The sequence below is a fragment of the Eschrichtius robustus genome, chromosome 12 (assembly GCF_028021215.1).
Source record: "Eschrichtius robustus isolate mEscRob2 chromosome 12, mEscRob2.pri, whole genome shotgun sequence".
NCBI classification, from domain to species: domain Eukaryota; kingdom Metazoa; phylum Chordata; class Mammalia; order Artiodactyla; family Eschrichtiidae; genus Eschrichtius; species Eschrichtius robustus.
In genome coordinates, this window is record NC_090835.1 from 39574712 (window position 1) to 39589480 (window position 14769).

General features: G+C 47.2%; 1 protein-coding gene across 4 annotated transcripts in view; it reads right to left on the reverse strand.

The window, feature by feature from the left end:
- Positions 1-2912: 2912 nt before the first annotated feature.
- ARIH2 (ariadne RBR E3 ubiquitin protein ligase 2) overlaps positions 2913-14769 on the reverse strand; it is a 51899-nt gene continuing 40042 nt past the window's right edge. For 3 of the 4 annotated variants that reach the window (XM_068557461.1, XM_068557460.1, XM_068557463.1), the window contains 11 exons: positions 14493-14643; positions 13447-13568; positions 12075-12184; positions 10580-10697; positions 9537-9587; positions 9425-9446; positions 6536-6687; positions 5551-5694; positions 4862-4930; positions 3638-3721; positions 2913-3408 (listed from right to left, as the gene is read on the reverse strand). In XM_068557461.1, the coding sequence (XP_068413562.1) occupies positions 3337-3408; positions 3638-3721; positions 4862-4930; positions 5551-5694; positions 6536-6687; positions 9425-9446; positions 9537-9587; positions 10580-10697; positions 12075-12184; positions 13447-13568; positions 14493-14643 (1095 nt within the window). In that variant the 3' untranslated portion in view covers positions 2913-3336. Of the gene's footprint in view, positions 3409-3637; positions 3778-4861; positions 4931-5550; positions 5695-6535; positions 6688-9424; positions 9447-9536; positions 9588-10579; positions 10698-12074; positions 12185-13446; positions 13569-14492; positions 14644-14769 lie in introns of all 4 variants that reach the window. The other variant, XM_068557462.1, reaches the window with a different exon arrangement.

Genomic DNA, 14769 nt, shown 5'->3' on the forward strand with positions numbered 1-14769 from the left:
TATGTCCTCCGTGCCCAAAATAGAGCTCAGTATATAGGCAATGCTCAGATTGTTGCAGGAAGCCCTGAAAAGTATGTGGAAAATCCCTCCTCCAGATTTTGCTAGAATGTGCTATCTTCTCTTGTTCTAAGATCACCAAGGGTATGGTGCCAAGGCCATTGGTATCCTGCCCACTGATCTGCAGGAGTAGCTCTTCAGCCCCTGGCCTTGCTGCCTCAGTGAAAACATTCACTAGTGACCAGTTCTGTGCCCTCCATGTTCTGGAGGCTCCTAGAGGGTACAGACCATGTATCTTTTGCACACTATTGTATGCCCAGGTGCTGAGCATGGGGCTTGGCACATCTGAGGTCCAAAGAAGAGCAGTTGTGGAATTGACTAGCAGTGTCTGGGACATCCCTGGCCTTGGCTGCCCTGTGCATGCTGCGCTGCCCACAGCGCTGGAGCCTTCACCCCTATCAGTGAAGTTGCCGCCACTCCCGACACCACAAATGCGGACCCCCTTGTTCAGAATCCAAGTTCTGTTTCCTGTCCTCAGCCTTTGGGATTAAACTCCAAACATTTCCAGTTCCTGTCGAGAGTCTTCTCTTCCTAAGCCCAGGGCCCCTGTGAAGCCACAAGTCCCGCTTCCATACTCCATGGCCCTTTGCTCCCACATCTGCTTTGGACAGACCCAAGGATCTTCTAAATAAGCAGCTCAGGGACTCAGCAGGGCTGTAGGGCATTAGAATCAGTACATTACCACATCCTGGGATCTGTGTTTGGTGGGGAATGGTTTGGCCTGCACCCAAGGAGGGAAAGGAAAGCCAAAAATACCAGGATATTCCACTTCCCTCCACAGGTGACCTCTCCCCAAGAACGGAAGAAAGGCAGAACAGTCAGGCCAGTGGGGCCTTCACAGCCTTCTGGAAGAGGGGACTGGCCAACAGGAAGGCCCCTATTTGGTGCTCACTGGCCTGAACCCCCGGGGGCATTGGCTCAGAAGGCTACTTGGATCCTTTGAAGAATGACTCTGCACACACTTTTATAATCAGAAACTTGCAGTTTATTTTGAATAAACCACTCAAGGTTGAGCAGATGACATCACCTCAACTTTTTCTTTGAAGAAAACAAAGATATATGGTAAATTCATGAAAACACTGTGCCTTCCTTTGCAGGGCAGAAAAATTCTGCCTGACCTTTTCCATCTTCCTGATGTTAACAAGAGACAGCCACTTGAGGCACAAAAGAAAGCTCTCCACAGATCAAGGGCTGCAGGCTACAGTCTGGGCACAGAACCTCCTGCAGCTCCAGTGGTTGGGGCCACAGCTGGATGCAAATGCACTATGTGGTAGCTGTGCAGTCCAAAAAATGCCCAGGGCGCCGAGGGTGTGACTTAAGGTGCAGAGTTGCAACTCAGCTCCTGCCGCTGCCATGGCGGTGACACAGAAAGGACTCAATGCAGAGGTAAAAGCTCCAGACACCAGGATCTTCCATGGGCCAGTGCAGCAGTCACACCCCACCCCTAGGTCCCACAGCAGGCACTCTCCTCCTTCAGTTAGCTCAGCACTGTCCAACTCTGGGTTCATCTGCTATACTCGTAACTTGTCCTACCGCTCCACCCCGTGGTCCCTTCCTTGCAGGAGATGACAGGAAGAGGCAAAACCTGACCAGGGAGAAAGGGAGCCTGCAGCCGGCTATGTACCCCATGACTCCAAGAGTTACAGCTGTCCTCTGCCTTCAAGAGTGATTCAGTTTACAGCTTACATGGTACCTGGGAAATTACCGACTGAGGTGAAAATGTTTGAATATCAAAGAATTTCCAACACAATATTTATTCACAGATCTCCCAAGCAACTCTTCCAGGAGGTCAAGGAGGCCCTATCGAGTATGGACAACTCTGCCAGCCTCAGAGTGGAGGCACTGAAAAAAGCCATAGAAACCCCAGGAATCACAGATGTAACTTCTGAAAGGCCCACAGGACTAGGTTCAGGACAGGTAGGACACCATGCAAACCACTTGTTCCTCTGCACTGTGAAAAAGCTGGCCCTTTTCCCTGGCCCGCCCCTTGTGGTACAGGAGCTGGGACCACAAATCAAGAACCGTGCTGGCCTCAGACTCCCAGACCCTAGAGGTACTGTCCTCCAATAGCTGAAACCAGGCAAGGGGGAGTGCCACCAACCCCTAGAGTGGGTAATGGAGATATACACTCCAGGTTAACATAAAAACAATTTGTGCAAACAAGGTCCCTGAGCCAGGCAGACCAGAGTCCTTGGGAGGACCATGCTGAACTCTGACCCTGACGTTCACCAGAGGAAAGTGTAGCAGGACAGTGTCAGGTATGGCTGTGTGTGAACCTGGTCAGAGTCACACCACGGGAACACTGGCAAAAAAGAAGGAACCAAGGTAAAACAAATTTATTTGGGGGAACAATTCCCTTTAAAAGTGGATCTCTACCTTTAGAAAACAAAAGAAAACTGTGCTGAACTCACATCCCCTGGTCTGGAGGGCCACAAGCCCACCTACGTGTTCGGCTGTGGGCTCTGGCCTGAGTAGCCAGACCCAGGTAAAGCTCACTTTCAAGAATTAAGATGAGTCCACAGACACACAGTGCCATCAGACAGGATGACACCCCATGGCAAGACTCTGTTCTGTATTGTCTCCTCACTGCCAACGTAAGGCAGTGCACCTGACCACAAAAGGGTCTACAAGGACCAGGCAGGAGGCATGATGTGATTCCCTGCGCTCCATGCCTATAACTCAGGCCACCTCAATTTCCCACCATCTGCCACCCATGCTCTTCCCTTGGGACTCTAGCTGTGGCCAAACACATATGAATCTGGCAAGCAAAGACCACCGGGGCCCTCTTGCAGTAGAGATTCTGAGGCAAGGTGAGCGGGCAGCATATGTTACATTCTAAGTAAAATAGCTAGAGGTTAAAACACTCCAATGCCAATTTATTTTTAAAAAGGGTTCTGTGTAATTCTATGGTTTGTCTGCCCCCTCTTTTTTGTATAATTGTACAACCTTTGAAAATTATAAGTTGTAATGATCTAATCCTATTAATAGTCATTCAGAAAAAACTTTCCCTCCCTCCCAACAACCATCCAGGGGGAATTAAAGGTCCTGAGAAGAGGCCAATTCAACATGGCCTCTACCCTGGGAAAAACAAAAAGCGAAAAGATGAGGGAAAAAAAAAACAAACAGAAATCGACTAAGAGGTGTGTGGCCAGTGTCTCTCAGGAGTGGGGCCCTGGCTGTTGCCTGGGGTTGTGAAAGGCAGAGCCTGCAGCATGCAGTACAGCAGCCGGGAGACCTCGCAGCCACATCTTTCTCACTCTGGCACGTTCATGTCCCAACCTAGGTGTCATGGAAATCCTTCAGCAGGGTTCTCCTCCGCTGCTCTGCTATGTGCATCTGGTTCTCTAAGTCCTGCACCAAGGAAGCAAGATAGGTGCTTGCATGGCCCAGTCCCGTGAGCAGGGAGCAGCTAAAGCCACCCCACCCCTACCCCCCCTGCCACAGACTCCAAGAAGTCAAAAGCACTGACCTTCCCACCCTTCTCAGCAGCAGCCTCCAGTCCACATGCCAACTACCATGTTACCTATTACCACACCAGCCCTCCCTTGCCTGCCAGAGGATCCAAGAGGACAGCACTTACCCCTCTGTCATAGCTGTCTGCACGCTCCACCTTCCATGACAGGTTTTCGATCTCAGCCTCCAGCTGAGCCTGCTGGTATTCAAACTGTATGGGTAGAGCAGGAGGGTCAAAAGGAGAGGGGGCTGTAGCCAGGGCAGGGCCTGCAGATGGGAGGGGCAGATGCAGCACCTCAGGCTCGCATGAGCTATAGACAACCCTGACACTGTCCTCAGAGAGCAGTGCTACTTCCTGTACCCAGAGCCAGAATCCAATCAAAAGGCTACCTATGGAGTACAGCCATGTGGCAAGGCCACACTCACCCTCCGCCCCCAAAGAAAAGGGAAGAACTTAAGCCACTGAAGAGAATCCTCCCAACATACAGGGAAATGGATGCTGCAAAAACAAGTCAAAGTGGATATTCACAGACACTGTATTCACTGAATACTCCGTTTTTTCAGCCCTTCTGAAAATCAAGAGTCTTAAAAATTTTCAAACCATTTGACTTAGTAATTATGTACCCACTGCACAAATCAGTTGCACAAAGAGGTTTCCCAATGTCTTATTTATGATAGTGAAAAACAGAAACAATAAATGCCCCAAATGTTGGTACAACCATATACTGGAACATTTATGCAACTATTACAGAATGGCATTTTCCAGCCTGGTAAATAACGACAGCTGCAAAAACAATTAGTTGTAACAAAAAAATGTTATATATATAACCTTGATTATAGAAATAATATTAATTTTAAAAGGCTGGAAAACGCTAACAGTGGTCATTTCTTTCTGGTGGGATGATGAATGATGTAAACGTTTTTCTAAGTTTTTCAACATTTAAACAGTAAGTGTGAATTACTTTATAATTGGGGGGAAACAACCCAACATCTAAGATGAAAATTAAACCAAAATGCAAAAAAAGTCCACTATATTTAGGAACATGCAAGCTGCATATCCTCCCAAAGCATGGGCACTTGCTCCCAAGTGGCAACAGACATTTTCAGCCAGTCACCCCAAAAATATAGTTGTTCACGGGCTTCAGTATATCTGCCTTCCTATTACACAAAATACCAGCACCTGAGATCTACTTTGGAAATGCCTAGGGGAGAAACAAAATTTTACAATTGCCAGTTTTGATTTTGCCCTCCCAATAACCAGGCGTCTGGTCCTTGCTCTCCTGCAAAGTGCAGGTAGAGAAGGGCACCTCTGAAGCTAAGAGAACAGAGAAGAAGAATTGCTTTGCCTTACCAGCTTCTTCCTGGGTCCAGACTCCATGTAGTATGCATATGGGTACGTGTACTGCAGGGTGTATCGACACTGCAATAGAGAGAAGAGAAGGGACCTGTATCTATGACCCTAACTACATGGATCTCAAGTGGCTTTTACAGTTCTTACCCCACCATGCAAATTAGCCTGGCTCAACGGGTATGGGCCTGAAAGAAATGAGGCCAAGGCAAATAAAAGATGAATTGGGGGACAACATGGCAAAAACTGAAACAAAAATGGTCACAGAACACCCACAGTTCCTTTTTCACACTGTGATTTATTACCAGCAGCTCCCTCAACGGCTCTTCCCTCTTGAGTCGGACATCAGAGTCCACACATCTATCTCAATACTTGTCCAAAGACAATCTCTTATTTTCCTTTGAGTGATGCATGGATGGGACAAAAGAAAAAAAGGGCTCTAGTTTTCCCTGCAGTTCTTTCCCTGCAGGCAGAGGCACTGGAATACTCTTCTTAAAATCCCCTGAACATCCACAGAGGGCTGGGTCCTCAGTGGGCACAGCCCAGCAAAATGTGGACCCATAAGCAGGAGCATGCAGGACTGTACAGGGTGCTGAGCCCCCTGCCCCCTACAGTGCCTCCCACCCTCAGAGGTCTGGGTCTGACAGGGCTGGGCATCAAACCAGGGACTGAAAGAGTGAGGGGGTACAAACCTTGGCCAAGAGCTTGGCAGCATTTTGTAGGTACTGCCAGTCGATCCACGTCCCCAGATTATTCATGACCCTCTCCTGAATCTTCTCGTGAATCCGCTGGTATGTCTGTGCCTCCAGCTGCAAGCTCTTGTTGTGGTTTTCCCACTACAGGGTTCAGAGGAGGGAGAAAGCTGCAGGAGTCCCAGGAAGGTGGAGATCCAAAAGGAGTTCAGAATGGCCACATCCTCATCTAGCTGATGGGGACTGTGTGTCCTTGGGATTGCAGGAGGGGGGCTTCCTCAGTCCACACTACCAACCCTGTCCAGAGCAGCTGTCTGCCTGCCAAATCACTCTACCCCACTGCGGCAATAGGACTTGAGCCCTGAGGATGAAGCAAAGCTAGGTAACTACAGATCTCTTGTGCTTAGAAACCAAATGTCGCATGCTCTGTGGACTTCTGAAGGGTCTTCCTGGGAAGAACTGCGCTCTGAATCTGACTATTAAGATGGCACTGGATTAGGGGGAGGGGCAAGATAGGGGTAGGGGATTAAGAGATACAAACTACTATGTGTAAAATAAGCTACAAGGATATACTGTACAGCACAGGGAATATAACCAACATTTTATAATAACTATAAATGGAGTATAACCCTTAAAAATTATGAATCACTATGTTGTACACCTGAAAATTATATAATACTGTCAGTCAGTTATACCTCATTTAAAAACAAACAACAAACACGGCACTGGATGGAAAAGACTGTCTGATGATCCTTCATTATCCTTCAATTCATCATTCAAACAAGGTCAGCATGTCCTTCCTTGTTGGCTGTGGCTGCCCTGTGGAGCCTGAAAGCCATATCTATGGAGGCACCACTCAGGTCACTGCAGGAGTTCCACTTCCTGACTTCTGTGTGTGCATGCTGGCTGTAGCTACCAGTCACTGGGAATTTCACCCAGCAGGCCAAATGGAAGAAGCCCACCCTCCAGGCTTCTGGATGCCTACCCTCTCAAAGTAGAACAAGTACTTCTTGAGGGCCTCCCTGGCCTGGGCTTGCTGGCTCTGATTGACAATGTCAGGGTTCTCCTTGTACCGACTGCACTCATAGTACTCGCTGCCGTGGGTCTTCCAATCTCCTAGACACATCCAGCAGAAGTCTACACAGAACAGAGAAAGAAGTATTTACACACACGAGACAAGCCCACATTCCTCCAAAGTCATAGGCAAAGCAGGAAAACAGACCGATCCTGCCCCGGGGCGGGTCACCTATCCAGAACTCTCCAAGGGTGCCTCTTTACAGAGGGAATGTATACCTCTCATCCCTGTCACATCCCACTGTCCCTGTAAGCCTGTCCTTGCTGATCTGAACAACAGCCTACGGATAGTCTCAGTTTCATGAACACATATGCTTTGTGCCGTTTAATCCAACACAAGCAGATGCTGACTGTACAAGGCCACTGGTCTGCTGTGTCAATGCCTCTGTGATAAGCAGAAACTTGTCCAACTGAAGCCCACCTGGTCATTCAGAAAACACATTTGTCCTCCTGACTATCTCCCACTCTCAACACCTGTCCTAGGTGTTGTACATGAAACTGGAAAGAAAGACTTTTCCCCCTTTTCTTCTGTCTTAAACAGCACATTTTTATGGGAATTCCCTGGCGGTCCAATGGTTAGGACTCGGTGCTTTCACTGCCGTGGCCCGGGTTCAGTCCCTGGTGGGGGATCTAAGATTCCACAAGCCACGCAGTGCAGCCAAAAAAAAGAAAAAAATAAAACGCACATTTTCATAAAACCCACCCAATAGTGCATACCCAGAATTATGACTCTGTTTCCATACTGAGGAAGCAAAGAGGGAAAAATAAAGATCCCCTATGGATGCTATACATCCGAACAACTATTGTGGCTTAACGGAGAGGGGCCAACCACAGTTCTATGTTCTGTCTCTGCCAGAGACCCCGACAGTGGTAAACGCTGTTTCCCAGGAATCACTCCATAAGTTGGCTCGATGACTTCCCAAAAGGGACTTCTGTAAAATCTGGAGAAGCTAAAGCTAAAGCCAAATCAAGAGACCCAGAGGTCGTTCACTTCTCTTCTCCTAGGAGGCTTCATTGAACAGTGGCAATATTGCTTTCTCCTCAGTCAGCTAGGTTGTGTTTGCTACTGTTTTAAATACTACTACATTGCTTAGGGTTGCCTGTACAGGTAGTACAACTATACAGCAATGCGAGGGATGGAAGTTAACTCTGGGCAGTAAGGGATGCGGGAGACTATGACTGAGGAGGGACACACAGAGGACTTCCTCAGTACTAGGAATGTGGTGGGTACTCGGGTGTTCATTTTGTCATTTCTCTTTAAACGGTACGTATGTCTTGTGCACTGTTCTAAGTGGATCATACATGTCCCTCTCTCATTCAAACATGCAGAAAAGCTAGGGTGGGATATCACTGAGGAAATATGCCACTACCCTCGGCCTATCTTCATTCTACACTTCAGGGTCACCACTCCAGTCTAAAACCTTGCCTCGTCTACTCTGATTACAGTGTGCTCCTGGGAGAACACAGGATTAGCATTAGTCAGGCTCATACAAAGAGAAACTCTCATGGCCTCCTGGTCGGCCTCTAAGCAGCTGTGTAAGAAGCCTATCTGGGGCTTCCCTGGTGGCGCAGTGGTTGAGAATCTGCCTGCCAATGCAGGGGACATGGGTTCGAGCCCTGGTCTGGGAAGATCCCACATGCCGCGGAGCAACTGGGCCCGTGAGCCACAACTACTGAGCCTGCACATCTGGAGCCTCTGCTCCGCAACAAGAGAGGCCACGATAGTGAGAGGCCCGCGCACCGCGATGAAGAGTGGCCCCCACTCGCCGCAACTGGAGAAACCCCTCGGCACAGAAACGAAGACCCAACACAGCCAAAAATAAAAATAATAAATAAATAATAAAAAATTAAAAAAAAAAAAAAAAAAAAGAAAGCTATCTGGACATATTTTCTACCTGAAGGAATTTTATTTCTGTACTTGATCCGGCAGGAAAGGAAAGCAAAACCAACAGGTTGTATGTAACCTATACCTGATAGATGACGGAGGCCTGAAAGGCCAAAACCCCCTCTGCAAACTTTATAAAACCTCAGAGGAGGACTTCCCTGGTGGCACAGTGGTTAAGAATCCGCCTGCCAATGCAGGGGGACATGGGTTCGAGCCCTGGTCCAGGAAGTTCTCACATGACGCGGAGCAACTAAGTCCATGCGCCACAACTACTGAGCCTGCGCTCTAGAACCCGCGAGCCACAACTACTGAGGCCTGTGCGCCTAGAGGCCGTGCTCCACAAGAGAAGCCACTGCAATGAGAAGCCCGCGCACCACAACGAAGAGTAGCCCCCACTCGCCACAACTCGAGAAAGCATGCGTACAGCAACGAAGGCCCAACGCAGCCAAAAATAAATAAATAAATAAATTTATATATATATTAAAAAAAAAACCTTAGAGGAAAACTATTATTTTACGCCTCCAGTAAAACCATGTACAGCCTGCTTAAAAGGTATCTGTAAGGCAGCACAGATAAGCCCCATGCTACTTACCTGCCTTGGCAAAAATAAAAAGAACACACTAAAACCTTCTTCTTGGATGACTGAGGATTCATGAGGGTCTAATAGTCACCCCAAACTTGACTTCTGACTACATGTGTCAGCGAGACGGCAGTGGGATTATAAAAGGGACCGAAAAATAATAAATCAAGAAATCAAGAAATGCTTTATTCTGGTTATCATGACTATAAGTGACTGAGGCTGCCCTCTGTTTTATCACTTCACCACAAAAGCACTCACTAAACAAGCAGTGGAGACCCGTGCACAAGAAACAGAGACTGTGCCACTGGGCCTTGTACATCAAGCCTGGGACTCACCGTGTTTACACTTGGAGCATTGCTGTCAGAGGGAAACAGAAGAGAACATGTTAAGGGCACGCTGACCAAAGGCTCCACGTCACATAAGCAAAACGTACAGGCATCTGCTCACCATGTGATTGCAGCCTCCGTTCTTCTCAATGCAGATGTTGCACTTGGGACACTGAGGAGACAGAAGGGTGCCATTAGGCTCACGCACCATCAGGCCGGTTCTAAGACAAATTACACAAAGCTCCTGGCACCCGTGCCCAGTAGCTCATCGTGCGAGCACTTCTGGGGAGGAGCATCTCACTTAAATGTGGCGGGTCGCTGAGGCTGGAACAGCAATTCAAGGAAATGAGGTCAGCATGTTTGGCTCTGAAACACTCCAAGCACCATCTGTCCCTGCCACAAGGCCGCTCAGATTAAGCACAAGCTGAGTCAGTAGAGAGCTTGCCTGCTTGGGAGGAATGCCAAAGCAGCATAAGAGCTGCCACACTGGACTAAGTCCTCATCAGCTTGCCTGAACTTCTGCTTCCCGGAGAGGCCAAGGAAATAACCTCTAAAGCTCGCTCTCATTTGAGAGATGCCAGCAACCCCAGGCAGCAATGCAGAGATCAGTCTGATGCTGTGCTCTTCCACCGCCATGAAAAGGACTATGCTTAATGATGTCATGGTCACAGCTGTGCTTGTGGGTGCATCAACTCAGCGTGTGACTGGCACAGGGTACAGCCTTGAGTGCTGAGTCATGCAGAACTCAAGGGGCTACAGGCCATGCTTTCCCATGGGAAGTTTCCAGAATGAGAATTGGGCAGGCCTGGGCTTGCATTAGAGTTCTGCTATTTATTACGTGTGGCTATCAACTACCTCCCTCCCAGGGCTGTTAAAGCTTGGGAGGCATTCAATAAAACCTAGTCTTCTTCTAATTAGTTTTCCTAAGGGTCAAACTTCTCCAAGCATTTCAGCAATTTATTAAAATAAATGCACTCGGTGCATACTATGATAAATTGCTACAAACTCTGCCAGGTCTGGGCAGCCTCCATCAAGAGCCCTGAGGCCCTGATCAAGAGCCTCCATCAAAAGCCCTGTTCTGCTCTCGGATGGTACATCTCCTGGGCAAGGCCCTGGGCAGCACTAAGGAGGGCAGATCCATGACAGGTAAGATACAGTCCTTACGTCTTTAGTGTGAGCACTAATGTAGTTGGCTGTTTCAGAGTCGTCTGCACATTTCGTGAGCCATTTCCGAATTGTGGCGCAGTCTGTGGGGGCGTGATACATCTGACGACACTTGAAACTTAAAACCAGAAAAGATAATCGTTAGGTCAGATCCTGTGTTTTTCATTTTCCTTCTGTCCAAGCCAACAGATCCTGAATTAGAGCTTTTCAAAGAGGTAACGTCACCTATCAAGGCATCTGAGACCTTTTCTTACCCAGGATTATACTGAAGTACTGTGTGAATTTCTCTCAATCAACCCAAATGAAATGTTTGTTTTAAATATCTTATGTGGCGTCAATCCTTCCTGACAGGATATCAAATTCAGAATTCAGCTTCCCAAAGGGCACGGGGATGCATTCTGAGAAGATACCTCAACTCAGGCCCAAGGCAGGAATGAGATCCAGTTCTGGGAGCCTTGGCTTATCTCCAAGTCAGATGTGCACACAGGATGCACAAGGCCAGCACTTGTGCAATCTGTAGGGGGCATGATACATCTGACAATGCTTGAAACTTAAAATCAGAAAAGAAAAACACTCCAACATTCATCAGGCCAGGCTCCCATGTTTTTAATTTCCCTTTTGTCCAAGCCAACACAACTTTATGGATAAAAGGCTCTCAGGCAGGTAGCCTAACACATGTCCCAGGGAAAAGAAGTTCATAACGCAGGACACAAAGGATGGAAAGCAACCACATTAGTGGTTCTTAACCTTTGGTGAATCACAGACTCCCTCAATAACATCTTGAAAGGCAGGCACATATGCACACATACCACATTTTCTACATATTTTCTCTGAAGCCCCACCATGAATTTTCCAGGGAGGCGTGAATTGGGGACAGGTCTGGACCTAAATTATGGCTCTGCCATTACCTTGCACCTCAATTTCCTCACCTATAACATAAGAGTAACAACAGTACAATCATACACAGTTGTTGTGATAATGAAGGTAAAATCATCAGGACAGACCATTTCCTCTGGTAAGCCTTCAGTATACTTTAGCTATTCCCATCATGTCTACTGAATAGAGTAAACCCCAGGTAAATATAAACACATTTATGGATTATAGTGTTATAAAATTAGCAGAAAGGCCAAGAGAGAGAAAGATTAAAACGTCGATGGTTGTTGCTTTCAAATACAGCAGTATGTGAATTATCTGTGCAGGCAGATACACACCCATACAGACACGCAGTCTCTGGGCCATGAGTCTCAGTAGCATAAACCACAGCACATTCCCCAAGAATCTGTGCCCCTTTCTTGTCTCCAGACTGACTATTATCAAACATCTCATGAAACATGAGATGCTAGGTACAAACCCTGCCCACGTGGAACAGAGCTGCTCTTCTGGCTCAACAACCCTGCCTCTCCCAGCCCCACCCTCACAAGAGCAACAGCAGTGATGCTTTAGAGCAGGAGAAGGCACAAGCCCAGGGCTGCTCAGCACCCACACTCACTCTTACCAGAAGACCTCGTTGCACCGATTGCACTGTACTCGGCGAGCTCTGGGCTCCTGTACCCGGATAACCATGGGGCAGTCTGCACCAGGGCACAGCTGGAGCTGGTAGTGACTCTGTGAAAACACCAAGGGGGGGGGGAATAATGAGGACATCCCCTAGTTGGTGCCTCCAAATTATACCTCCCTGAGTACTCAAACGCCTTCTGTTCTTCCAGCTGATGACCTATATCAAGGGGCTACAGGAATTCAAGATGGATGTCGTGAAGACCAGACATTAGGCAGGTAGTGCAAATGACCTTTGTTTGTTTGCTTGTTTTTAATATTTATTTATTTGGCTGAGTTGGGTCTTAGTTGCGGCACATGGGATCTTCGCTGTGGCATGCGGGATCTTTCGTTGTGGTGCGTGGGCTCTTCGTTGCGGCGTGTGGGCTTCTCTCTAGTTGTGGCACACAGGCTCCAGAGCACGCAGGCTTAGTTGCCCCGCGGCATGTGGGATCTTAGTTCCCTAACCAGGGATCGAACCCGAATCCCCTGCATTGGAAGGCAGATTCTTAACCACTGGACCACCAGGGAGATCCCTGAAAATGACCTTTGAATGCTTAGCTTAAACTAGGTAGCAAGCAACTCACTAGAATGCTCTAAGATTAGATGACAAAATGGAATACAGAAGTGTGTCTCTGAAATGAAAGGGCATAGGGACCAGGGCTGGAAAGGAACACAGACCACTCAGCTGTGCATAAGACTCTGAGGGGCTCAACGACCCTCAGGCATCTACCAAAGGCAGCAAACAGCACAAGGAACAAGGCATTGCTTTTCCTGTGGCATGTGCATGAGACAACCCAGACCATCAATCAATCCAATAAACTTAGGCATGAAAGACAAAGACGAAAATTATGCTGCATGGACCCAACAAGCCTGAACAGGTAGTGCAATAGAGGGGAAGGACTCCAAAACTGACCATGCTGAAAACCTGAACAAGTTTTCAAATTGCCCAAAAAGCAACACCTCTTCTTTGTGCTGAATCACACAGTGAACTGAACAGAACAGCAACTCCTGAGATATGCCTGACTTGTGTTTATCCCCTGACATACAATAGCTTGTTTAAGCAGCTTTGTATAAGGTGGGGATGCCTGACCATTCTACAAGAGAAAACCAAGGCTCAGAGAGGTAAAATAATGGGTCAAGGGATACATAATAAGGAAGCAACAGACCTGGGATTCACTAGCACTCTAGTAGTTTTCAACCTGTTTTAAAGCCGTGGAGCTCTTTCTTCAAACGAAAGCATCTACTGGCAGCCTACTCTATAAAGTAACTGGTGAGCATCTGATGAAAAGCAGGCCCAGGAAGACAGAGGGCACAACAGGGGCTGGGCATACCTCCACATAGTCCCTGAAGAGGTAGCGTCTGTATTTGTCTCTCAATTCTTCATTGGGCAGCAACGGAAACACGAAGTCCTCTGGTGTTCGAAGCGGGCAGTCCTGAGCCATGCAAGAGACACCTGTTGAACAAAGACAACCTGATGGACAACTGTATTGCAGAAGACACAACGATAATATATTTGCTGAGTTCAACCAACAAATTCAGATTCTACGTAAGGAACCCCTAAAGCATCAGAATTTATTCAAAGAAGAGAGAAATTAATATATTTGCACAGTGATGCAACTAAAATATTATTCCAAATTAAATAGGATAGGGAATTCCCTGATGGTCCAGTGGTCAGGACTCGGCATTCTCACTGCCAGAGCCCCGGGTTCGATCCCTGGTCGGGGAACTAAGATCCTGTAAGCCGCACAGAGCCACCAAAAAAAACAAAACAACAAAAACAAAACAAATTAAATCATATATATCACAAATAGCACCAATAAAAAACAAAACTGTTTAAAAAATCCTATAGGGTTATTAACTAACAATTTAGTTTTGTGATGTTTAATATTACGTGCATGTGATTACCGTCAATACAATGAGATTTTGCAGACACAATTAAAGTAATGCTAATTTAGTTTCAAATATCAAGTCATAGTTAAATATTCCTTTAACTGATCATCAAGTTTGATTTGTGCTTGTATTTCCTAAATAACAGCAAACTCTCTAGGTGTTTCTGAGTTATGGCTGCCACTCTGAGAATCAAGATAGATACGGTAGGCAGCTTAAAGGACAGTTCTCCCAAAAGGCAAGAGAAGGTAGCCTTGCATTCACACCAACATTTACATATATGCCCAAACATTAGCCTTAACTCTCTCATTTTGCTCAGGTTTAAACTTTGCCATTGTTCAGACAGATGTGTTTGGAAACCAATGGTTCTGACAATAAAAACTTCAATTAGGCTCACAAGAAAACACTCAGTTGACCTGAGAACCTGAAAGGGCAGAGCTGAAGCTAAATACTTCATGCCAGCCTTTTATAAATTCTATGGCAGACTCACCCACACCCACGCCGTCCTTGACAAGTACTGAGCAGTGTTGCTCCCAGCAGCTGCGGCAAAACTGGTGCTGACAGGCCAGAGACAGTAGGTTTTCCTTCCGCACAAACTGCATACACACTGCGCAGTGGTGAGGGGGATGGGTTGTGGGGACCTGGGGAGAGGCAGAGTGATGTGAGCCATGGAAGGCAATTCTGACCCTGCAACAAGTGTCAGAACTCAACTGCAATGTGTGCACTCTGCGAGTTCCAGTTTTGAGCAGAAAGCATATTATCAGGAA